Source organism: Schistocerca americana, chromosome 4, assembly GCF_021461395.2.
Source record: "Schistocerca americana isolate TAMUIC-IGC-003095 chromosome 4, iqSchAmer2.1, whole genome shotgun sequence".
NCBI lineage: Eukaryota > Metazoa > Arthropoda > Insecta > Orthoptera > Acrididae > Schistocerca > Schistocerca americana.
Genome location: NC_060122.1, coordinates 286216132 through 286241436, shown reverse-complemented (window position 1 = coordinate 286241436; position 25305 = coordinate 286216132). Strand labels below are relative to the sequence as shown.

The following is a 25305-nucleotide window of genomic DNA, read 5'->3' as shown; positions in this document are numbered from 1 at the left end:
TTATTTTCTAGAGTGAAGTATACATACAGTACAATAGATATTACTGATGTGTAGCCATGGAAGCACACTGAACTACTGATGTGTTGGAAGTAACACGTAACTATCAGAATCGGATACCAAAAGCACATCAGGAACTACTGAAGGAAAAGCCATGTTCACATCCCTGTGGATTTGTAATAATCATTAATCAGCATGCAACCCTCAATGCAAGAAACCAATTTTTACACATGTAACTATGTTCCACTCGGCAGTGACGAATCTTACAACAGTACCAGGAGACATCATGGACAGCACTCCAGAAATATTCAGCACTGGGCAAAGCAGGCCACTCAGGTAGCCCCAGCCCAGATAGAAGTCCACACACAGATTACTATGCATTATACAATAATGATACAGAGTTCAACTCAGAATACAGCAAGCATGTCTGCAGCAGCCAAAAGGTTAAATGCATGTTTCACTTTTGGGGGCAACTCTAAAGCACTTAGAGCAATATCTGGCAAATAAGGTGGACGATGGAGCACAAGAATGCACTTGTCTGCTAAAAACACAGACAGGGCTCTGGTGCATCTTCTTGGTGCAGAATCTGTAAGTTTTTCTTCCCCAAATCTGGTCTTCTTTACTCTTTCCCTCCACTAAATTACGACTACTACAGTATTTCTGATTACTGGTTTGACATTCATGCTCCTGTTCTGTCATAATAACAGACTTGAAATCAACAAAAGACATCAGCCTTTCCTTTAGGTCTGACTAGCTCATTTGTGCTTTTTTCATTCTTGGTGATCAAGGAGTCTTCCATTGCATCAACTGATGAACTGTTTCGGAGCCGTATTGAAAAACCTGTACTTCATCACCTGTAATGACATCTGAAAGCAAAGCTCGTTGTTCTGAGAGTTGTTCCATGATGTCAGCACAAATGTTTTTACCACTGTCTTTCTGTTTCAGAGTGAGGGTTTATGGGAGCAATGCTGCACAAGAAATTGTTCTTATTCTCTAAATGATTAATGGAAAATCTCATATAAAGATGTTAGTATTTGTTCTTATTCTCTCTTTGTTTTTACCATGATAGTGGTCAACTGAACACTCGGATGTCAATCTTCCTGCACAATGTCATTAATTTTCTAAACTTTTCCTTCAGTTCATGCAATCACAGGTCCATTAGGATGTTCATCATCTTCAAATTCTTCCCAAACTTCAGATAACAGTTCGTGCATTGAAAAACTCCTTCACATGGTATATTACCAAACACCCACTTTAATGTTTGAAATCATTATGCCTGCACTTTTTTAAATTACAGGAGACATTTTAGGTTAATGCACAACTCAACTTTTAAATGAACCAGGACTATGGCACTAACATGAGTAACACACTGTACAATCACAGTTCAAAAGCTAACTGAAGCAGACAGAGAGGTGAAATAATGGTTGGTAGCTCCAGAAATATCAAGTTCAGCTACATTCAAATACCAAACTCATCTCATGTTTCTGCACTGAAGACATGCTGTCACATTAATCAGTTATCACATCTCGTATTTTTACCAAACATTGCTAGGGACAAAGTATCAACATGAAATTTCTGTTCTGTGACCTTTATGCCTGCTTCATCATTTAAGCTGTTTGGATTTTACACCACAAAAATACTGTAGAACTTCACAAGTGGGCATCTGCAACATGGTATATGCTCAATTCGTTACTCATCTCGTTGTGCCTCATACTACAGCGCCCTGATGGTGTCACTCCCTTTTCACTTCCCTGCTTATTATTCCTCCAAGTTTCTGACATTGCTGTTCTTTGTATCAAGATTCCTTTCACTTCTTTCATATCAATGCTTTCCTTCTTCTTCTTCTTCTTCTTCTTGCGTTGCGGCCTCTGTAGGACCACAGCCAGCTCCTTCACGGACTGCATTTTCCTCTTCTTCTTCCAGAACCTCTTCATTCTTTTTCTTCTTCTCTCCCGCTCTTCCTCCGAGATCTTCAGTGTCCTTTTCTCCTGTTGTCTCCACTGGAGACACTCTAATCTTTTCCTGTATTGTTCTCTGTCATTGATCTCCGGCATATTGTTCGGTGTATATTTGTTCCTCCAATTTTCCTTTCCTTCGACCTTGATCCCCAATTCCAACCACTCCTTCTGAAGTTTGACAACCAACTTGGTTCCTGTCTTTCCCCTTGTCCTCCCTGTTGTTTCCCACACTGTATTTGTCATTCTGTCCATACTCATCCTAATTACATGTCCAGCAAACCTTGCCCTTTTGAGTCTGATGTCCTCGGATATTGTTCTCATGCTCCGGTACAGTTCTTCCCTAGGTCTTCGCATCTATCTCTCTCCACCTCTTTTGGGACCTAGTATTTTTCTCTCTTCTTTCTCTAGTTTTTCCGCCCCATTTCTTCCTGGTGTCATCGTCTCAGCAGCATATAATACTGCATTCCTCACCGTTGCCTTGTAGTGGCGTATCTTTGCCTCTGTGAATATATTCTTTTTATTGTATATTTCTCTCATCATACAGAAGGCTGACCTCATCATCTTTATCATCTCTGTTATTCCCTCCTCACTCCTGTTCCTTCCTGTTATAAATAATCCCAGGTATTTAAATTTGTCCACCATTTGCACAGTGCCTTCCGATGTTTCCCTTTTCCTTTCTTTATTTCATTTTTTCAGTTTCTTGATTGAATTTTCGCATTTTGCGATTACCAAAGAAGTGATCTGTTTCACTTGCTAAATACATTCTACAGCGAAGATTGTATAAATATTTATTTATTTAAAATGATTGGTTTTGACAGACACAAGGTGCTATATATTTTTAGATATTTTAGTTATGACAGAGCTTTTATAATGTGCTGATTTTTATCCACATAACAACTTGGTGTGAAGTCCTATGTACAATGAACATGTTTCATAACAAAAAGATTTTTTCAGGTTTGTGAAAGTACAGTTCCACTTTCATTTTTTGTACTGCCAAACTGAAACTTGAATGTCAAATATTATGTCTTAAATCATTTTATGAGATGTATTCTATTTATATGCACTTTCTTACAGACTTCAAGATGAAAGCAAAGTTTGTCAAACCTGGTTGTTTTGAATAAACAAACATTTATGCACTCTTGGCTCTTGAATGTTTCTTTTTCAGTTTCTGTTGTTTTCCTTCCTCCTGACCTTCACATCTCAGCTAGTTTTTACTTTTCTTTTTTCTTTACCACTTTATTATCTGCACATCTACTCCCATAGTACTTCCCTCCCAAGATTTATGCATTATGGACTGTTGAAGCTACCACTTCTAATTTTCAGATTATCAAGAATTAATCTATTGCTCGTATCTCACTGCAGGTTCCTCTCAACCCTGAGCATTCTCTTTCATCTGATCCAATACTGACTGGTTTTTATGGGCAATTCTTAAATCCTCTGAAACTTTCCCTTATTTACTGGAAATGCAACATTTATTTCAAAAAGGTACACCACTCCTGTCAATTTATTTTACAGTTTTCTTTCTTTCCAGGTGTATAAGTAATGTTTTTTTGTTATTAATATCTACAATGTGCTACTAAAGAAAATATTAACTGCAAGTTTATATTACATCTTTTAGTTTTCTTTCAAAGAATTGCTAATCCTATTGAAATATAAAAAAATGAGAAGACATTTTTAAAAGAACAAGGCTGTCTTGAGTGATTAATAAAAAGTACCATGATGTGAAACAATGGGTCACTAGGAACATAATGAACAAAAATATTCATCAGATTATTTAGAAGCAGCACTGGCAAGTGCTGATTCAGTTGCCAAAGAAGAATTGAAGTATGGCATCTTTTATTTTTAAATTCTTATCAGAATACACTTTTGGTTAGTAACACAAATGAAACTATGGTTATTAGCTTTCTCTTCATTTAGAGGTGGTAAATGCAGTGTAACTTGTATGAAATGTAAATTCAATTTAAAAAATTGCTAAAGTCACAATGTGACTTAGTCTGAGCAGTATGTACATCCAGGACATGCAGTTCCCAGTATCACTATTATAAATGCGACTTCATATACACAGCACCCTTTTCTGGGAGAAAAGAGAAAATAGTTGGGATACACTGGTATAGGGTCCAGATTATAATTCATGGTGTGGAGAACTATGTGCCTAAAAAATGGATTAAGGATGGAAAAGAACCACCTTGGTTTAACATCGAAATCTGGAAAATGCTGAGGAAGCAAAGGTTGTGACACTCTTAGTTCAAAAGAAAATGCGCAAATGACACCACATAGGTTAACAGAGATTTGTGAGTCTCTGAAAAAATCTGTGTGTGATGAATATAATAACTCACCAACATACATTATCGAAAGATCTGTTCGAGAAAATTCTAGCCCTAAGTAAAATCAGTAAGCTGGGCTATGGCTTTCATCCTTTCACTCAATCAGTCTGGTCTGGCAGTTGAAGATAGCAAAATGGAAAGCTGAAGTTTTAAATTTCACATTTAAGAAATTGTTCAGACAGGAGAATCATACAAACATATCATCGTTTGACAATCAAACACACTCCTGTATGGTTGTCATAGTAATAAGCATCTCAGCAGTACAGAAACAACTGAATGAGTTGAAAACAATTAAGTTGCCAGGTCCAGATGGAATCCCAATTCAGTTTTACAAAGAGAATTCTATGGCATTGCCCCATTACATAGCTTGCATCTATTGTGAATCTTTGCCCTGGTGCAAAGTCCCAAGTAACTGGAAAAAAGTGCAGGTGACTCCCATTGTAAATGAAGAGTTAAAGAAAAGACCTGCAAAATTATAAATTAATATCCTTAACATTGGTTTGCTGCATAATCCTTGAATATATTTTCAATTTGAATGTAATACATTTTCTAGAGACTGAGAAGCTTATATCCATGAATCAGCAGTTTTAGAAAACATCCCTTGGGCCAAAATCAGCTTGTTCTTTTCTCACATGACATACTGCTAACTATGGATGAAGAGCCATGGGCAGGTGCCACATTTCTAGATTTCCAGGAAGCATTTGACACAGTGCCCCAGTGTAAACTGTTAACAAAGGTATGAGCATATCGAATAGGTTCCCAGATATGTGAATGGCTTCTATTATTTTCTATATACTCAAATGCTCTGGTGGGCACGGTGGGCAGCATCTGCAGCTGTCTGCTGACACTGCTGTGGTGTGCAGGAATGTGTCGAAGTTGAGTGAATGTAGGAGGATACAAGATGGCTTAGACAAAATTTCTAGTTGATTTTTCTAAATATAGAAAAATGTAAGTTAACGCGGATTAGTAGGAAAAACAAACCCATAATGCTCAGATACAACATTAGTAGTGTGCTGCTTGACACGGTCATGTCATTTAAACCTGGGCATAATGGTGCAAAGCAATGCAAAATGGAATGAGCATGTGAGAGAATTGTGGTAGGGAAGGCAAATGGTCAACTTTGGTTTATTGGGAGAATTTTGGGAAAATGTGAGTCATCTGTAAAGGAGACCACATACAGGATGCTAGTGTGACCTATTCTTGAGTATTGCTTGAGTGTTTGGGATCCACACTAGATCATATTAAAGGAAGATATCAAAATAATTCAGAGATTGGCTGCTAGATTTGTTACCGGTGGGTTCGAACAACATGCAAGTGTTATGAAGATGCTCAGGAACTGAAATGGGAATCCCTGGAGGGAAGGTGATGTTCCTTTGAGGAACACTGAGAACTGGCATTTGGAGATGTCTGCAGAAGATTCTGCTATTGCCAGCATACATTTCACATAAGGATGACAAAGATATGTGAAATTAAGGCTCCTACAAAGGCAAATAGACAGTCCTTTGCCCCTTACAGTATTTGTGAGTGAAACATGAAAGGAAATAGGTCACCTCACCAGGTTTATTAAAGGAGAAACTGAGGAAAACTAAGGTCAGTAGTGACACAGAGAGACCTCCAACCAAGTCTAAAGAAAAATTCTGTAGCTTACCTAAAGTTCAAACACAGCAACATATTACGTAATACATGCAAAATCACCACAAACCCTTTTTTTCACTGCAAACTTTTTCGAATTTCACATTGTATCTTACTTCCATGTAAACATCACATTAACTACAACCATTAAGGAAATGATAACCACATCATCATGAACCTGACATATAAAGCTATAGGTAACACAAAAATGATTTTTCTTTAACCGGATAGTTCCCGTAAAATCGTTTGAGAAAGATTGATTCTGTCATCACCAACCTGCCAAAACGTGGCAAATGCCATTGGGGTACCCTTCCGAACAAAGAAATGAACTTCTCCTAGGTTTCAGGTGAAAATTGGTCATTGTACATCGGCCAATGTATCCTGCATGGACTGTAACTAGCACATGTACAGGTTACCCTATACCACACACTATATGCTGGCTTGTGAAGTATGCATGTAGAGAGGAGTGGAGGGAGAAATAAATGAGATCCTAAGTTAAGAAGGACACATCTGTTTGTGTGATACTGATGTATGACCCCTTTAGTTTTGTGATAGTTACATGAAAGGCTATGATTACAAGTTCTGCAGCTCCCTCCCCCTTTCACCAACGAAGAAACATTGTTCTGAACTCTATGAGTCCTATGTTCTGTTTTATATTTCTACAAGCAATACTGTGTGTTTTGCCTCTTGAAGGTAAGAACTGGGCAATATTTCAATTAGTCTTAATAGAAGTAACATTTTAGGTTTCAGAAACAAAATAAAAAAAGGTATGGGCAATTAAAGTGAACATGAGAGGACTGTAGTTGACAACACTTAACTCACATGTCTAATAGACAGTAATATGACAAAATGAATACTGAGATCTTGAAATAACAATTAGAACATATCAATAACAGTCATAATGTAACATTAAGATACCCAGAACACTGTATCCAAAGTGGAAAATTTAGCAGTCAATCAAGAATGGATGGAAAAAAAATACTGAGTTTCACATCCCGTGAACACCAAGGTGAGCACAAACTCAACTTGACACAGATGGGGAAGGAAATTGGCTGCAACCGTTACAAAGGAATCATTTCAACAATCAACTTTAGCGGAATTTGGGAAAACACGGAAAACTTAAATCTGGGAAGATACAAACAATAACATCGTGTACAAGTAAAACAGATAATTTGATGATGAGTCTATACTAGTAAGCAGAGACACAGTGGAAAAGGACAGATGAATTCCTCAACAAACAATGGAAAATCTGGGGTGGAATGTAACAATATTACGAAAAGGATAGTTGCTACTCACCATATAACAGAGATGCTGAGTCACAGATACGCACAACACAAATGACTCTCAGAAAATGAGCTTTCGGCCAACAAGGCCTTCATCAGAAAAACACACACACACACACACACACACACACACACACACACACACACACACTCACATACACATACAATTACAACCATCTCTGGCTGGGCCTCAGCAGCCAGAGACTGTGGTCGTGTGTGTGTGTGTGTGTGTGCGTGTGTGTGTGTGTGTGTGTGTTCCCGATGAAGACCTTGTTCGTGGAAAGCACACTTTCTGAAAGTCTTTTTGCTGTGCCTAACTGCAACACAGTATCTCTCTTATATGTTGAGTAACAACTATCCTTTTCACAATGTTGTTGAATTCCTCAACATTTTTATGCACACGAATAACAGTATGGAAAAAATTGTTTTACAACTGCAACAGATACTCACTCTTGAAATAATACTCCAGAACTTTTATTATAGGAACTGTTGGTGATGGTAATGAAACTACAATGCAGATGAGGGGAATAAAGAGCTTTAATCAATGCTAGAAATCAGTTGCCATAAAATTGTGATAGAACACCTACAGCTTTAGAGAACTATTACTGTAGAGTTTTTGTGCCAGCTTCAAATAGTATGGAATGTACTGAAAGCAAACCCATAGAACATTTCTCACAGTAATTGTTGGAAATTGCAACTGTTGATTGCATCCCCAGACTGATTTCTATAGATTCCATAAATAACTTTCACATTTTCTGTCACATGTTTTGTAATTAAATTTGATTCCTAAAAATGCCCTTTTACTTGATGAATGACACATTATCTGCCAAGTAACAGTTTGTAGCAACTTGATAATATTACTGCAAAAGGAATGTGACTTCCTTAGCTTTCATCTAACAACAATATAAAACAGGACAGATTGCTACCCACCACATAGAGGACACGATTGGTGGCAGAAAGGCAGAATGAAAGAAGAATGATGTATATGATTGGCTAAAAGTCTTCTTTCAATGTGCCTGTTAGCTGCTCAATGCTTTCTTTATGTGAGAAGTAGCAATCTATACAACTGAATATTATCATTATTCCATCTCATGTTTTGCACCGTATGATTTTATCTTTAACCTAAACATTAATAAAACTATAACACTGCCTCTTCATAAGCACTGAAGCATAAGAACAATGCCACAAGATAATCAAGAAGCCACAACAGTGTCTCAGTGACCTGCAGAATAAAACAAGCAATTAAGTGCAAATTTTGAATCTTTTCAACTCTCCCTCCCCCCTTTCCACTCCTTCCCATCCGCTCTTTTCAGTTGTGGCGACATTATTTATTTATACTCAATCTTCCACTCCTTCCCATCCACTCTTTTCACATGTGGCAACATTATTTATTTATTTATTTATACTTAATCTTAGTGGAAACCTAACCCTCTGAAATTATACAATAATTTGTAATCATTCTGGTTTTCTCAGCAATATGGTCAATTTATTAGTTTGCATCAGCAGAATTACTTACTAAAGGGCATGAAAGGGAATGGTGGGCAAATAAAAGGCATTCCTCCTGTCCCAGTTCCTCCCACAGATGTTGCTCCTGCAGCTACTCCTCCAGCTGCAGATCCTGAGGCTTGTTGCTGACTGGCAGTGCCATCCGCCAATCCACCAGCAGCAGCTCCTTCCAAGAAAGCATGCATATGTATTAGATTGACAGATTCTGGCTAACCTACAAAAGGAAGTATCACAAAGGGGCTTGACTGTTCTTAAAATAAAATAACTGCCCACGGAACATCTTTGTTTTAATTCTATTTTAAAGTCTCTGCTGCAGCTTGAAGATTCATTCTGGTGATTTTATTTGACAATTCATTTCTCCATGAGGTGGAGGTTCAGAATTATATGGGGCAAACCTAAGTATTTTGAAGTATATCAGAAAGTAACCAAAGAAACCCTTTTCATACAAAAAGTAATGTTTTCAGAATTTATTTTACTAGCATTATGCATCTTAAAACATTTTCCTATGTGGTTCTTCAAGAATAATGAATACCAAGAGACTAGTATCCTTTTACTACCCCTGAAGAGGGGGGGAAAACCACTACTCCTGCATACCCCAAAATGCTGACAATAAATGGATCTTCTCCAGTTGAAGCAAGAAAGTATCTGAGGAATAGGTTAAGTCCCAATGGAATTTGAGATTATTTTTCCCATCAAAAGTTCTTGATCAAATTTCTTGTTTCTTAAGTTGCAAACTGGCTGACAATAACTTGTCCATCTATCAAACTTTATTAAACTTTCACAAAAATGTCTTGGCCATTTCACCAATTATTTGTTGATCATCAGAAGCCTCTCACATTGCTGACAGTGAATGTGTATTGGTTTCATTTTCGTTGTAATCAGAAAATGATAACAGATAAGATTTTACAGCTAGTGTGCTGATCAATTTTTGTAACCTTTTGGAAGTACACATCAACTCCATATTGATAGTCTGAAGTTTTCTTTGTCTGATAGTGACTTCCAGAATGAATCTTTCACTCTGCAGTGGAGTGTGCACTGTTTTGAAACTTAACGGTGTATTAGAACTGTGCGATGGACTGGGACTTGGAACCACTTCTTACGCAGGCACTACTCGTAGCATCTGAGCTATTGAGTTACACCTCACAACCTGCTTTCACAGCCTTGCATGTGACAGTACCTGTCTCCTACTTCCCAAACTTCACAGCACTTCTCCTACATTCATAGCAGAACTAGCACTACTGAAATGAAACAATATCAGGGAGAAATGACTTAGCCATAACCTAGGGGATTGTTTCCACAGTGAACCTTTCAGTCTGCAGAAATGTATGCACAGTCATTAAACTTCCTGGCAGAATAAAACGTGTGCCATGGAGGAACTTAAATGATTCTGTCTGGTAACAATTCCCTTAGGTGTGGCTATGCCATTCCCCCATGGTATTTAGTCCCACTAAATTCGCAGGGAGAACTTATGTAGAGTTTCGAAAGGAGAAGTAAAGCTGTGAGGGCAGTTAATGAGCTGCCAAATAGCTCAGTCAGAAAGAGCATACACTACAAAAGATAAGGCCCATGTTCAAGTCCTGCCCAGCACAAGGTTTTTAAGTTGGGAGTAAGTACTAGTGACCTTTAACAACTGGATGAAGCTATCGGCAACTAACAAGGTCAGAACCAAAGTACTATACTGACACTGATGGTAAATTTCCTGAATGCACCAAATTTTTCCAAGAAAAACACAGAATATATTTTTGTGGACATTTTGATGTATACCAAATGACAAAAATAAATAATAATAAACTGCATATGTAGACCTATGAGTGTTACCTGATGGTGCAGAAGTGCCTGCTGCTGCTGCTTGCTGTGTTGCTGCTGTGGATGGCTGGTCTGGCCTCTGTTGAGGTGGTTGTGGCTGTGGCTGTGGTTGAGCTTGTACATGTGGTTGAAACATTTGCCAGAATGGAAGTGGACCAACAAATGGAGGTATGTTTAGGCCACCTGCAAATGTGCAAGAAACAGGCATTTTGAGACTTTGTGGCAGATAATTCAGTGGTTATACAACAATATATTTACAATATGAGAGTATTTTGTGATACAACAACCAGAAAATCCTTTCCGCTTGCCAGTAAAGACAGCTAGATATATTTTAGCAAGAATGGTGCCTAATTAACTGGGGGGTATAAAATTTATTTTGTGGTCTTAGCAATGATACCATAAGCTTTACTGAAGAGACAACAGAAGCAAAACCAGAATAAAAATTTGTGAATAATGTAGTTACTTGTATTTTTAGCAACTGCAACTAGTCATGGAACTCTTATCAATTTATTTTTATTTGACAGGAGGCAAATTGAGATCAACAACTGCTGTAGCAGAACAGACACTGACACTTCACACTCATCAGGAGCTAGCAGAGGCACACTAACAGATATAGCTCACTTTGTTTATAATGAATGTCAAAAACACGGAAAGTGTGATAATCCATTCTGAAATTCATCAAGCCTTGAAACCAAATAAGCTATTTTATTACCATAATAACAGACACTATCTTGTCAGGTGCTACAACTAATTGTTATGAATTCTCTGGGAGTGATTTAAGGGAACAGCCAGCTTACAGGATTTATTACAGCAGTAACCATCATTATCATCATGATCAACTGGTCTGTCTATGCCTTCCTTGATAAAGGTGAACAGCCTCCATCTTCCCCTTTTCTGTGATTTTCGTACTGATACAGATGTTCTTTTTGACAGAGTAATTTAGTATATGAGGGGTAGTCACAAAGTTTTAATTATCACCTCAAAAAATTCAAGTTGTCACCATATAACTGTATGATGGTGTGAATCCTCTACAAATTCACTCTTCAATGCAGTAGGCTTTTTCAAACAAATGATAACTTTGTGGAGTCTGTGTTTATTGAAGTCTGCATTTTGGCTGTTCAGTAAATATTCCCAGGATGCACTGTCCTGACAACCTCCCTTAATCTCATCAGGAGGTTTCAGCAGTATGCTCCTGTGATGGTTTCTCCCTTACAAACATACACTGAGGTGACAAAAGTCATGGTATACCTCCTAATATCACGTCGGACTTCCTTTTGCCTGGAAAAGTGCAGCAACTTGACATAGGATGGACTCAACAAGCTGGTGGAAGTCTCCTGCAGAAATACTGAGGCGTGCTGCTTCTATAGCCATCCATAACTGTGAAAAGTGTTCTGGTACAGGATGTTGTGCATGAACTGACCCTCGATTACATCTCATAAATATTCAATGGGATTTTTGTTGGGCGACCTGGGTTTCCAAATCATTTGCTTGAACTGTCTCGAATGTTCTTCAAACCAAATGCGAACAGTTGTAGCCGGTGACATGGTGCATGAAGTCCATGAATGGCTACAAATGGTCTCCAAGTAGCCGAACATAATAATTTCCAGTCAATGATTGGTTTAGATGGACCAGAGGACCCAGTCCATTCCATGTAAACAAAGCCAACACCATTATGGAGCCACCACCAGCTTGCAGAGTGCCTTATTGACAACTTGGGTCATGGCTTCATGCGGCTTGCACCACACTCAAACCGTATCATCAGCTCTTATCCACTCAAACTGGGACTCATTTCACCAGGCCAGGGTTTTCCAGTCATCTACCGTCCAACGGAAATGGTGATGAGCCCAGGAGAGTTGATGCAGGTGATGTTATACTGTTAGCAAAGGCACTTGCGTTGGTTGTCAGCTGCGATAGCCCATTAACACTAACTTCTGTTGCACTGTCCAAACGGATACATTCATCGATCATCCCACATTGATTTCTGTGGTTATTTCATGCAGTGTTGCTTGTCAGCTAGGACTGACAACTCTACACAAACATCATTGTTCTTGCTTGTTAAGTGAAGGCCATCAGCCACTGTATTGTCTGTAGTGAGAAGATACTGTGTTGTCTGTGGTGAGAGGTAATGCCTGAAATTTGGTATCCTCAGCACACCCTATACACTATGGATCTTGGAATATTGACTTCCTTAATGATTTCTGAAATGGAATGTCCCATGTGTCCAGCTCCAACTACTATTCTCTGTACAAAGTCTATTAACACTTGTCATGCAACCATAATCATATTGGAAACCTTCTTGCATGAATCACCTGAGTATAAATGACAGCTCCGTCAATAAACTGCCCTTTTGTGCCTTGTGTATGTGATACTACCACCATCTGTATCTGTGCATATCACTATCCCATGACTTTTGTCACTTCGGTGTAATCCGTTAGCACCACACCATGGCAGTCCCAAAACACATTTAGCACCACCTTGTCCGATGATGGTTGGATCTTCATCTTTTTCAGAAGAGTTTTGACTGCTCACTTTGCTCCTTTGTCTCAGCATCATAGAGTGATACATGCAGCCTACATCAATGGTGATCAGGTAGCTACAACAGTCACCTGGATACTACATTCCACTTATACCTCAATTCAATGGGCTGTTGAAATGGGTGTGAGCAGTAGCAGAACTCTATCACATTCAAAATGATGTGCAAGATGTTAAAAACTGATCCATTACTGACTTTTTAGCTTTCTCCACTATCGCTGAAGGAGAAGTTTCACACTGCAGAAACCTTGGAAAGCTTCTACAAATATTTCCCACATGAACAGTTTCCATTATTATTTAAAATAGCTGCTCACGCGCGTAATTTTTTTGGAGCAACATACCTGTGCAAAAGTGCTTTCTCCATAATGAAAGTGACAAAATTGAAGCTTAGGCGTAATCTTACTGATGTTCATCTGATTGGTGCAGTGCACCAAATGACCAGTAATTTCACACCAACTATCAAGATGCTAGTTCAAAATCACTGTAAAAACATCCAGGGTGATGTAAATTAATGCCTATGTCCTATTTGTATGTAGTACCCCTCCTCTGAACTACACATTTCTGTGTAAATATAATAAACATTTACAATACAAATGTTTTCGATTCTTAATCCTTTATGTCTGTATACTACTTGTGGCCATGAAAGTAGAACATGTTACAATGATTCGAAACTGCGTTTCACCCATACATGACCAACCGCTGCATGGCACAGGATACACAAACTTTGGGTAAGCACATTTTACACTTACGTCCCACACACGCATGTTGTCCCACATATGACTGTGTATCAGTGCCATGTTCACGGACGCTGCATATGCATGAAATGACCTCGGACATGTGTGTGTTCCACCTGCACTATGTACGTTAGCTTGTCCATACTCAGCTGTGTGCATGAAGCGCTCTCACAGCAGCACAGTTGCCCCCCCCTCCCCCCATCTCACCTCCTCCCATGCAGTGTGCATACCCAAGTGGCCAGCCACATCTCACAGCTCTGCTACCCCCACTACATGCCCTCACAGCTGCTCAGCATTGCCCTCATGGCTCACAGTGCTCACAGGCAACCATGCAGGCAGTTCTTGTGCACACCACTGATTTGGAAGTTTATTTTACTGACCTATAATGGGCTTGGTTACTGGGACTACTTGGTCGAAATATAATATAGATCTTCTAATATATCTTCCCCTCTCTCTTTCAGCTTTTCATGTTGTTATTTCTTTTTACCCACTTTATTTAATCTTCTAGAACATGACATCATGGACAAGGAATTCTACAGTACCTACATTAAAACGAATTATTGAAATAAGCAATATTTTAGATGCAATAGGGTACACAGCTAAAATAAATTATTTTAATGACAATAATCTTCACACTGGATTAGAATATACCTTCCTTTTGTCTTTTTCCAACAGTGCACAGTTTTGTACGGGCAGCCATTTTCAAGTTTATGCTGTAACCTATCAAGTAGAGATATTTGGGTTACTGTTGGAATGTTGTTGCTCAAACATTTTAAAACTTTAGTTGTATGGTCAGACTTTGCTTTGAAACAAAAAGTGGAATCTGGTGTATTAGGGCCTTATTAGAACAGTTTGCCAGTATGTCTTTGTCTTAAGAAGTACACACAGTTAAGTGAAGTCATCTATAATTTTTCTCAATTCACCTGGGAGGTGAAGAAAATGTGGCCTTCAGCGATTTACTTGCTCAAAGCGAGCATCCCTGAGCAGAAAAAGATAGCAACACAGCAATCTGAATGGAAAAATTATTCTGCGATCAAAGATGTGGACATACAATTTCCTGTGAAATTGTTTTTCATCAAAGAAAGTAGGTCCTATAGTAACGGAGATGGAGTGCCTGGTGCTAACAGGGCACTTACAATAAGAACACGAACATGATGGCAAAGCAGCCTTCTAAGGAGAGACAAAGTTTTAGGAAGTTGTATTGGAGGACGTGGAGCATGTAAGGCAACAGTGAGTGGTGGTATAACAATACTGTGTACCACTGCCCACAATTACGTACTCACTTTATGTGATTCCTTCAACAGACACATCTTTTATTTGATTGTATGCTAAACTTAACTTTTCATTCACTTTGTTCTCTCTGTTGCTGTATATCTTTGTCTACTCTAAACCTCCACCTCACACTTCTCACCACTTTATCACAGTCTTATTTACTCCTCTCTCTACTCTCTTAACTTCTCAAGTTTTTAAAACACATTTATTGGTGGCATTTCATTGTTTGATTATCTGTCACTTGTTTCAGATTTACCTGATTTGTTAGGTTGGTATCTTTATAACATTCAGTTAATATTTTATAGTTCTTTCTACCCGTTTCGGTACTTCTGAAATTCCCACTACCCCCCCCCCCCCCACCCTCCCCTATACTGTGTCTCCCACCATAAGAACTTAAATCTTTGTTGTCTGCAGCCTCACTTTACAATGTGATTAATACTTTTAAGAATAGAAGGTATAACAAGGACAATGTGGATGCAATGAATGGAGGAATGGGGAGGGAAGAGTAGAGGTTGGGGAAGGAAGTTTGAAGGTTTTGGAGCGAAGGAGTGGGGGAAGTAAGAGTACAGGAATGGGGAAAGAATAAGGGAGAGAAAGGGCGGAGAAAGAAGAAGGAAGTAGAAAGGTGGAGACGGAAGAGGGGAGGGAAGGGGTGAGGTAGGAAGAAAGGAGGGATGGGAGAGGAAGGGAGTGGGAAGGAAGGGATGGGAGAGGAAGGGAGTGGGAAGGAAGAGTACGGGAGGAGGGCGGGAGTGGGGAGGAGTGGGTAAGAAGAGAGGAGCATTTGGAAGGAAGACGGGAGGAGTGGCTAGGAAGAAGGGTGAATTTGGAAGGAAAAGGGGAGAATTTGGAAGGAAGACGGGAGGAGTGGCTAGGAAGAAGGGTGAATTTGGAAGGAAAAGGGGAGAATTTGGAAGGAAGAGGGTAGAATTTGGAAGGAAAAGGGGAGAATTTGGAAGGAAGAGGGTAGAATTTGGAAGGAAGAGGGGAGGATTTGGAAGGAAGAGGGGAGGATTTGGAAGGAAGAGGGGAGGGGAAGGGTGAGGGTACCCTGCTGCAGCCAGGAGTTTTTAATAAAGTAGTGGTTTCACACCATATATTCCAAGATATATCTCTGTTATTCTCTGTCTCATCCTCAGGATGTGATAAACTCCTTCTTTCTTGTAATAAGCTTAAACAATATGTACAATTCACATTTTGCATGTGGGAACGTCAGCCGATTCAATTGAAGAAAAGAAACTGATTTCAGTTCCACTGACCATTGTCCAAAGTCTGTAGGTTCAGGCATTGAAATCAGCTGCACTGGGGCCATGCACCTACTGGCATAATGCTTTGAAAAGATCAGTCGTCTTCAGCTGATGTTGGTTGTCGGTGCAATGGATCGATGTCGGGCCACTATGACTCCAGCCTATGGGATCAAGGGAGCTGGTGAAGGTACACCTCCCATCTACACAAAAAAACTAGTGCTAGGGCAAAGAATCTTTCACAGATTGGATCAGCAGTGAATACAGTACCACTTCGAGAGAGAGTGGGACGATTAAGTGAAAAATATTCCACACCTCAGTACTCAGTGCCTTGACAGAGGGGAAAAAAAAAAACAACAAAAAAAAACGCTTTACTCCTACCTTTTCGGGTAACAGTAGCCCCCCTCCCCCCCCCCCCATAAAGGACTTATATTTACATGTGAAACTATGTGTCAGTACGCTGAATGATGACATGAAATCAGTCCTCCATCTGTGTCTGACTGTTTTACTCACACATTGTTATCAAAGTTAATGTTTACATAGTACACGCACATTAAAATTTACTCTATACCTGGTGGTGGCATCTGGGGGATTAAAGGAGGTGGTCCCACCAGAGGAACTTGTTGTGGCTGCTGCTGTTGCTGCTGTTGTTGTTGTTGCTGCTGCTGTTGTTGCTGCTGCTGTTGTGCAGGTTGTGACGGTGCTGGAGTGCGAAGTATGTTGAGTCGGCACGTGGGGCATGTCTGTTGCCTTTGGAACCACGATCGTAAGCATGCCGTGTGGAAGATATGATTGCACGGCAGCTTTTTAGATGCTGTAACAGAAGATAATGGAATAATCAACGCACTGCATAGAAACAAATGTTTTTAGCCTAATACGAATGTCAACACCTAGTTTTTTCTCAGGAAGAAAACAAGGAGGAAGAGGTAACAGTATCAGTGGTATCAAACAGGTTGGTTATAATTTTCATGAAGCAGGATACTGAATATTTCGTTTATAATTTTCGAGATGTGGATTATTAAACAATTTATTGCTAGTTTTTGAGTTTCATAGTACTGAATCTTTCTTATATGGATGTGGTTCTGCCAGTTTAATTCAGTTTTGTCACAGTTCTACACTTTGTAATAAATATATAAATTAGACAAATCAGTGTGAAAATCACTTTTATTTTTCACGTTTCTAAGGTTTATGTATTATTTTACAATGAACTATGTAACAAATCATTCCACTTATAATTTTCCATAAGAAATTCAGGAACTGTAAAGACACACGTGATCATGATGTTAATAATGATCAAATTAAATAGAAGTGTTATAGAAACATAGTGCTCAAAATTAGAAGCAATTAAAAAGCATTAATGTGTAACAATGACAAAAGTTTATACAAATCAAAACATTAATTGCTCTGCTGCGTTACTTTGCTTTGACACCATTGTAGCAGTGTTTAGTGAGACCTTATGGTGAGCAACTGTTTGAAAAGAGTAGTGTGGTAGACAGACTGGGACGTCAGATGTAAATTATGCGAGACATGGAGAATGAGCACCAACTTACTGTATCAAGGATGTGAATATCAAGGATAAATAAAAGAAATTAACGTGAAAGGTATTCAAATATGGGTACTATAAGCAACATCAGCACCTACAAAATGATTTTTGCCATTTAGCACTTGCACCCTGGAGAAGACTATATCGGAATTCATACAAAAGCCAACAATCTGGATGAATACAGAACCTAAGTACTATTCTTCAGTTAATACTGTACGTCCAGATTTCTAAGATCAACTTTTTACATCATGTGTATTTTGGGCTAATGCACTATTTTTTGTTTGTGCACACATTTATTGGAAATTTAGAAACTTATATAGATTATGGTTCAACCTACAGTAAGTGATAAGTTCATTAGAGATGCAGCACAAGCTCAAAAAGGTGGAGGATTGAAAGGAAATCGACCATGTACTGTTTAAGAAATAATGTCACCATACACCCCAATTGGTCATCCTGGGCAGATATCTTTGGCATGAATGAAACAGTCTCCATAAGTACTCTGTTTAGAGCAATACATGTTTGCAATTCAGATGACAGCTGCTGCAAAACTTTTCATTTTCTGTGCATGTGTAATCCCAATACACTACACATCAAATGCGTGTCTACAAGCTACTGCAGTTAGTAATTCCTTATATTCAACAGACAGTCATGAAATAAAAATAGTGGGAAGCACTACAGTCAATCCATGTAAGGTGACTGAATTGTTCCTCAGCATAGCACCATCAATAGCAGTACTGAGACAGTTGTTTGTCATGACAACTAAACCTACTTACAAAAATGTTTCTCAAATGCATTACTCATTCAAAACTTCACAGCACCTGACGTATGCCTTTATGACAAATAGTTTCGTATCTGAAAATGCTCCACTTACAACAGTTCAATTTAGACACTAAAGGTTAAACTCAAATCACCATTAGGTGAAAATTAACAAGCTACATCTGTACTCTACATTACTGTATACTATAGTGAAAAGCAGCTGGAGTAACAGCATTTTTTTGCTTCCTTTCTATTCAACTCAGGGTTGCCATGTTTTTTGTGAACAAACTCGACATTTTTACAAAACCTGGACAAAACACACTTAGATGTAAAACTCGAAATACAATATAGCAAAGCACTGAATTTTATCTTATTGATATTTCTGCTTTTTAACCTTCTTAGTAGGACTTCCCTTCTCCTCTGTCAAGAAGATGACGAAACTGCTGGCATGTATACGAGTAATTCATCTTCACCATTAATTCAGCTTTTAATGTAGTAATTGACAAACACTTTCTTTCAGCTTGTCAAGTGTTCCTCATAAGGCTGAAAATTCTTTCTGGAGAATCAATGAGGTACAGAAAACATGAAACAGACAAGTTTGAAGAGGTTTTCATAAGGATGGAAAAATTTCATCCAATTATCATCACACTTGAGCTCAAAAAAGTTCTCATCTTCTTCTGTCAATAGTATGAAAAGGATAGTTGCTACTCACAATATAGCGTCGATGCTGAGTCACAGATAGGCACAACAAAAGGACTGTCAGAAAGTAAGCTTTCAGCCAACAAGGCCTTAATTGGAAACGGAAACACACACACACACACACACACACACACACACACACACGAAACCATCATTTGTCAAGATAGTCTAGACCACACTGCAAGTAATCAGATGCTTCTCTTTTGAATATTTTGACATGAGGGGGCATCATTTATCGATTTCAAGAAGACAGAGAGTGCCACAGAGCCATAAAACTGATCTTTTCTTTGTTTCAGAGAGGTTATAAAGTGATTCATAAGTCTGTTATAAGTACATCAACAGACTGAAGTTTTGCATTTAATGATGCCAAATAACCACCCATGTACATTATAAAGCCCAGATATGCCACCAAAGATAATTCACCTTCGGAAAAGTCTCTGAGTATCTTTGGTGTGCACTCCTGTGAGAGGAATTATGATTTGATTGTTTCAAGTTTTCCACTACTCATTCTATGGCTGGAGATAGCCAGCATTTTTGCATGTGTTTGAAAATCTCCTACCATTCAACATCCATCCAAGTAAAAAATTCCTTTAGTTTACCGACACTTTTAGTAGACCGACGGAATTCATTATATATCTTGAGAACAATGGCTTCTACATCAGTCTGAAGTGCATTTGCTACTTGCTTTTTGGTGTTATTCAAGAGAGGACAGTTAAATTCTGCTGCTAACATGTTTGGATTCGCTTTGCATAGCTCAACGTACACAATTTTATTCTTTCCTAAATTAACACAGGAATTATCAGCAGAAAAACGGCTGATATTCCTCAGTGACAAAGATGTTTTGGTACGCTCACTTTTTATTCCTACCACAATTGAGTAAGACATTTCACTTTCATTGCTATAAAATGACATAAGTCTTGTACATACACCTTCTTCACAAGAAAACTTGTGTACTGCCAGTGGAAAGGTTTTAATGTGTCCTTTGTTGGATGCCCCGAGGAAAAGAGTAATAAATAAAGTTGTCCAACTGCTTAACTGTTAGCTCTTCTGAATACAGTCCCAGTACCAATTAAATCATTTTCATTGCTTTAGTGAGTCCCCATGAACATTTCTCAGATATTTTTGAATTTGGAAACAGCTGTGAGGACAAATTGCTGCAGCAGTCCACAGAAATATAACTATTCCTATGTGTACTGAGTTAAACACGAAGGATGCTCCTGCAGCTGTTATTTTTTTCTTCCTCAACACTTCCATGAGAGGTAAAAAAAGAACTTACTTTCATCTGTTTTCATGGACAACTGTTGAATGGAAGGTTCTGTGTGTTGCAGTGTTTGTGTGTTTCTTTAACATCATTTTGGCCTCCATGGAAACACTGAAATAAGAAGGGCACATAGTACAGTGGGCATTATGATCATTTTTACCTTTTCGAAGCTATGAGTAAATTTTACACCATTCCCCATGTAACTTAGCTCTCACCTTTTGTTTCTTTTTTGGCACTGACAAATCTTTAGTTTTGCTGTCTGATGACAAACCGGTATTTCTACAAATGCTTCACACAGCAAACTGCACAACACTACTTACTTGCTTTTGCAGAGAATGACTAAGCATTGTTTCGTTCGACTTCTGACAAGCTATTTGAAAACAATGGTTGTTAAAACAGGTTTGCCAGCTTAGCTCCCCAATTAAAACCAAAACCAGAATTTTAAATTTCAGTAATTTCTACAAGATTGCCTCTCAGTTTTAAACCCATAAGAACAGTTTAAAGTGGAGACCATAGTATTATACTGTCCATTTTTGTGTGGTTGGAATTTTTATCTATGCTGACAAAGTTTAATTAAGAGAGGGGTTTTCAACTGGAAATCTGGGAAAATCCTACCTAAATTGGGATACCTGGCAATCCTGATTCTACGAATGAACTGCATGTGGGTAGAACCACCATTACTATGCCTCTCTATGAGCCTGAACTAGTCTAATTTATCATCAATGTCATAACAAGTTGGATGTGGGAGGAAGGCAAATGTTTTATTTTATATCCTTGAATATTATACAGCTTTCCTGTATCATCTTCTACTGGAGTTTGACAAGCACTTCTGTAATGTCCTCTTGCTGACATAAAACAAGATGTACGTTTGCTGGCATTTTGATCTGGTAAAAATCACATAACATTTAATAAATTTGTTTATTTGTATTTCAATGATTAGGCTGATTACCACTGTATTTGTAATCATTTCTATTTTCATTAAACAAGATTCCATTATTGTAACAGATCCCTGTATTTCAAGTAAATTACTAATATGGCATTTACGTATCAAAAAAGTTCAGGTCGCCTAGCCAGTCTATGTGGTATCACACATTTTTAGTGTTATTTCTAAATATTATCCACTTAAATTTTCATCTGCAGTCTTAGAGTACAATTCACTGTTGCCTAAGTGCCAAGTAGGATTGTCTCCTCAACACAGGTTGTTTGTTACCAAAAAAATGCACTGACCAACAACGCCTATGCATCATTTTCTGAGCAGACAGTGGGAAACACAGGAGAGAAATCTCATATTGGTTACAGGTCATATCTGGAGTAATGGTCGAAGTTGGGGCTCTCTCTTGTTTCAACCTCCAGTTAGAGATGATGTGTACTGTCTCCTCTCTCTCCTGATCTGTATGGACTTTGTTCCTACTTAAAAACTGCAGCCTTCCATTACCACCTTGATAGGCTAATAGTTGGATGTCCTGGTATTCCGTCACAGAGAATATATATGCATTATTTCAAATTCATTCCCTTTAGATGCCCACATCCTTGTTCATTCTTATCAAGATCAACTGTTGTTGTTGTTGTTGTTGTTGTGGTCTTCAGTCCTGAGACTGGTTTGATGCAGCTCTCCTTGCTACTCTATCCTGTGCAAGCTTCTTCATCTCCCAGTACCTACTGCAACCTACATCCTTCTGAATCTGCTTAGTGTATTCATCTCTTGGTCTCCCTCCACGATTTTTACCCTCCACGCTGCCCTCCAATGCTAAATTTGTGATCCCTTGATGCCTCAGAACATGTCCTACCAACCGATCCCTTCTTCTAGTCACGTTGTGCCACAAACTCCTCTTCTCCCCAATCCTATTCAATACCTCCTCATTAGTTACGTGATCTACCCACATTATCTTCAGCATTCTTCTGTAGCACCACATTTCGAAAGCTTCTATTCTCTTCTTGTCCAAACTACTTATCGTCCATGTTTCACTTCCATACATGGCTACACTCCATACAAATACTTTCAGAAACGACTTCCTGACACTTAAATCTATACTCGATGTTAACAAATTTCTCTTCTTCAAAAACGCTTTCCTTGCCATTGCCAGTCTACATTTTATATCCTCTCTACTTCGACCATCATCGGTTATTTTACTCCCTAAATAGCAAAACTCCTTTACTACTTTAAGTGTCTCATTTCCTAATCTAATTCCCTCAGCATCACCCGACTTAATTTGACTACATTCCATTATCCTCGTTTTGCTTTGTTGATGTTCATCTTATATCCTCCTTTCAAGACACTGTCCATTCCGTTCAACTGCTCTTCCAAGTCCTTTGCTGTCTCTGACAGAATTACAATGTCATCGGCGAACCTCAAAGTTTTTAATTCTTCTCCATGAATTTTAATACCTACTCCGAATTTTTCTTTTGTTTCCTTTACTGCTTGCTCAATATACAGATTGAATAACATCGGGGAGAGGTTACAACCCTGTCTCACTCCTTTCCCAACCACTGCTTCCCTTTCATGCCCCTCGACTCTTATAACTGCCATCTGGTTTCTGTACAAATTGTAAATACCCTTTCGCTCCCTGTATTTTACCCCTGGCACCTTCAGAATTTGAAAGAGAGTATTCCAGTTAACATTGTCAAAAGCTTTCTCTAAGTCTACAAATGCTAGAAACGTAGGTTTGCCTTTTCTTAATCTTTCTTCTAAGATAAGTCGTAAGGTCAGTATTGCCTCACGTGTTCCAACATTTCTACGGAATCCAAACTGATCTTCCCCGAGGTCGGCTTCTACCAGTTTTTCCATTCGTCTGTAAAGAATTCGCGTTAGTATTTTGCAGCTGTGACTTATTAAACTGATAGTTCGGTAAATTTCACATCTGTCAACACCTGCTTTCTTTGGGATTGGAAGTCTGAGGGTATTTCGCCTGTCTCATACATCTTGCTCACCAGATGGAGGAGGTGGCTTACAAGACACTGGTTCGACCTATGCTTCGGGATTGCTAATCAGTGTGGGATCCGTACCAGATCGGGTTGACGGAGGAGATAGAGAAGATCCAAAGAAGAGCGGCGCGTTTTGTCACAGGGTTACTCACCTGCATAAAACCATCAATAACTTACTTTTAAAGATGTCCGCCATACTGGAATTGCACATCACTGATGGATGGATAAACGTTCAAGAAACAACAACAACAATAACAATGAAGAGAGAAAGGAGAGACGTGGAAGAGAAATTATCACGAACACAAGAGATGAAGTTTGTGGTTTCCACAGCAACATTGATTCTAGTGAGAACATGAAATTTCTATACTATTTAAGTACACAGCTATTTTGAACCTATTAACTTTTTTCTAGTCTTTAATTAAAAAATGGGGATAGGAAAATTAATACTCCAGCACATTCTCATAGTTGTCTCACATGTACATTCACACTGGGGCATTAAATACCAATGAAAAGAATCTGTAGAATATCCGAACAAATAAAATACAATGATAACAAATAATCACCTGACACCATCTCCTCTCTGCAGATGATGCAAACATTATCGGCAGCTGCTAGTTCCTCTGGTGTAGCATCAGGATACAATGTGTTCATGTTTCTTATAGCACGCCGAGACAGAATAACATCATTGAAGGCTTTTTTAAATGACCTGGATGAAACAATTTCCATAATTCATCATTAAAATTCAATTCACACAAATCTGTGATAGACAGGTAGTATAAAGTAAGGATTAAGAGAGAAATTTACATACTTACTGACTTTTATGGACATCACATGCACAAATAAAACTGAGATAATATACAAATTGTGCTCAAATTTGTTAAAATCACTACACATGATATGGAATTTGAAAATGAAGGACAGTGAAGCTCCATGTCTATAAATCGTACATGCATTACATTATTTAAATAAAATAACATTATTTTCTGTGCACATCTGTAATATACGCTAACATTACACAAAACTCACACAAGTACTGTTAAAATGTGTGTTTCAAATGTATTGGTTTGCCGTGGGGAAACAAAACCAGTAAGTTAACTAACACTTACAGCATTAAAACCTTGGCAAATTGCTATTTCTATATAATTAGTTACAGTCTCTTAACTGTCACTTCTCACTGATAATTATACCATAATAAATTGGTCACTAGTTAAAAGGACAAGAATGATGAAGAAACTCACTGCATATTGTTGAATGGATCATGGATTGCCTGATGTCATTTAATGGCATTACTGCTTGATCACAATGTGAACCCACCTTCCACAAGATAAACAACCATGTAACCTCATTTAGTTGTGTTAATGGTTCAATTGTTAACTGTTTTGTTGCAATAAGATACATGAATAAATATTAACATTTCTGTGTGTCCAACTACAGAATCTTAAAGGACTTCATCAGCTTACATTTACATGCCAGAACATTTATGCTTTGAAGCTAATGTTGGAATACAAATAAAAATTAACTTGAACTGTGATACACCACAATAAAAGATATAAAATTATTTCCATCTACCGTATAAAATGTTCCTATCGTGGTGCAACAGCTTTAACAAATTACTTCCAAATGTATAACAGGAAATTTTGAACTACCAAAACTTCCAAAGTAAAAAGTTTTTCTTACAGTCCGTTACATGTTATCAGAATATTGTTTTTTTGTGTGCAAATCCTTTGGCAATGTGAGAAAAACAGTTCATTAAAAATAAATGACAATTAGTAAAGCTATTATTCTTCAATTAATAAGCTTTTCCACATTACTGTCAAGTATCTCATATAAGATATT

At 38.2% G+C, this 25305-nt stretch overlaps 1 protein-coding gene across 2 annotated transcripts in view; it reads right to left on the bottom strand.

The window, feature by feature from the left end:
- Positions 1–25305, bottom strand: part of LOC124612500 (E3 ubiquitin-protein ligase synoviolin-like) — an 85004-nt gene that overhangs the window by 23236 nt on the left and 36463 nt on the right. For both annotated transcript variants that reach the window (XM_047140740.1, XM_047140741.1), the window contains exons 7-10: positions 24033–24175; positions 16860–17102; positions 10519–10689; positions 8711–8866 (exon numbers count right to left, since the gene is read on the bottom strand). In XM_047140740.1, the coding sequence (XP_046996696.1) occupies positions 8711–8866; positions 10519–10689; positions 16860–17102; positions 24033–24175 (713 nt within the window). The remainder of the gene's footprint in view (positions 1–8710; positions 8867–10518; positions 10690–16859; positions 17103–24032; positions 24176–25305) is intronic.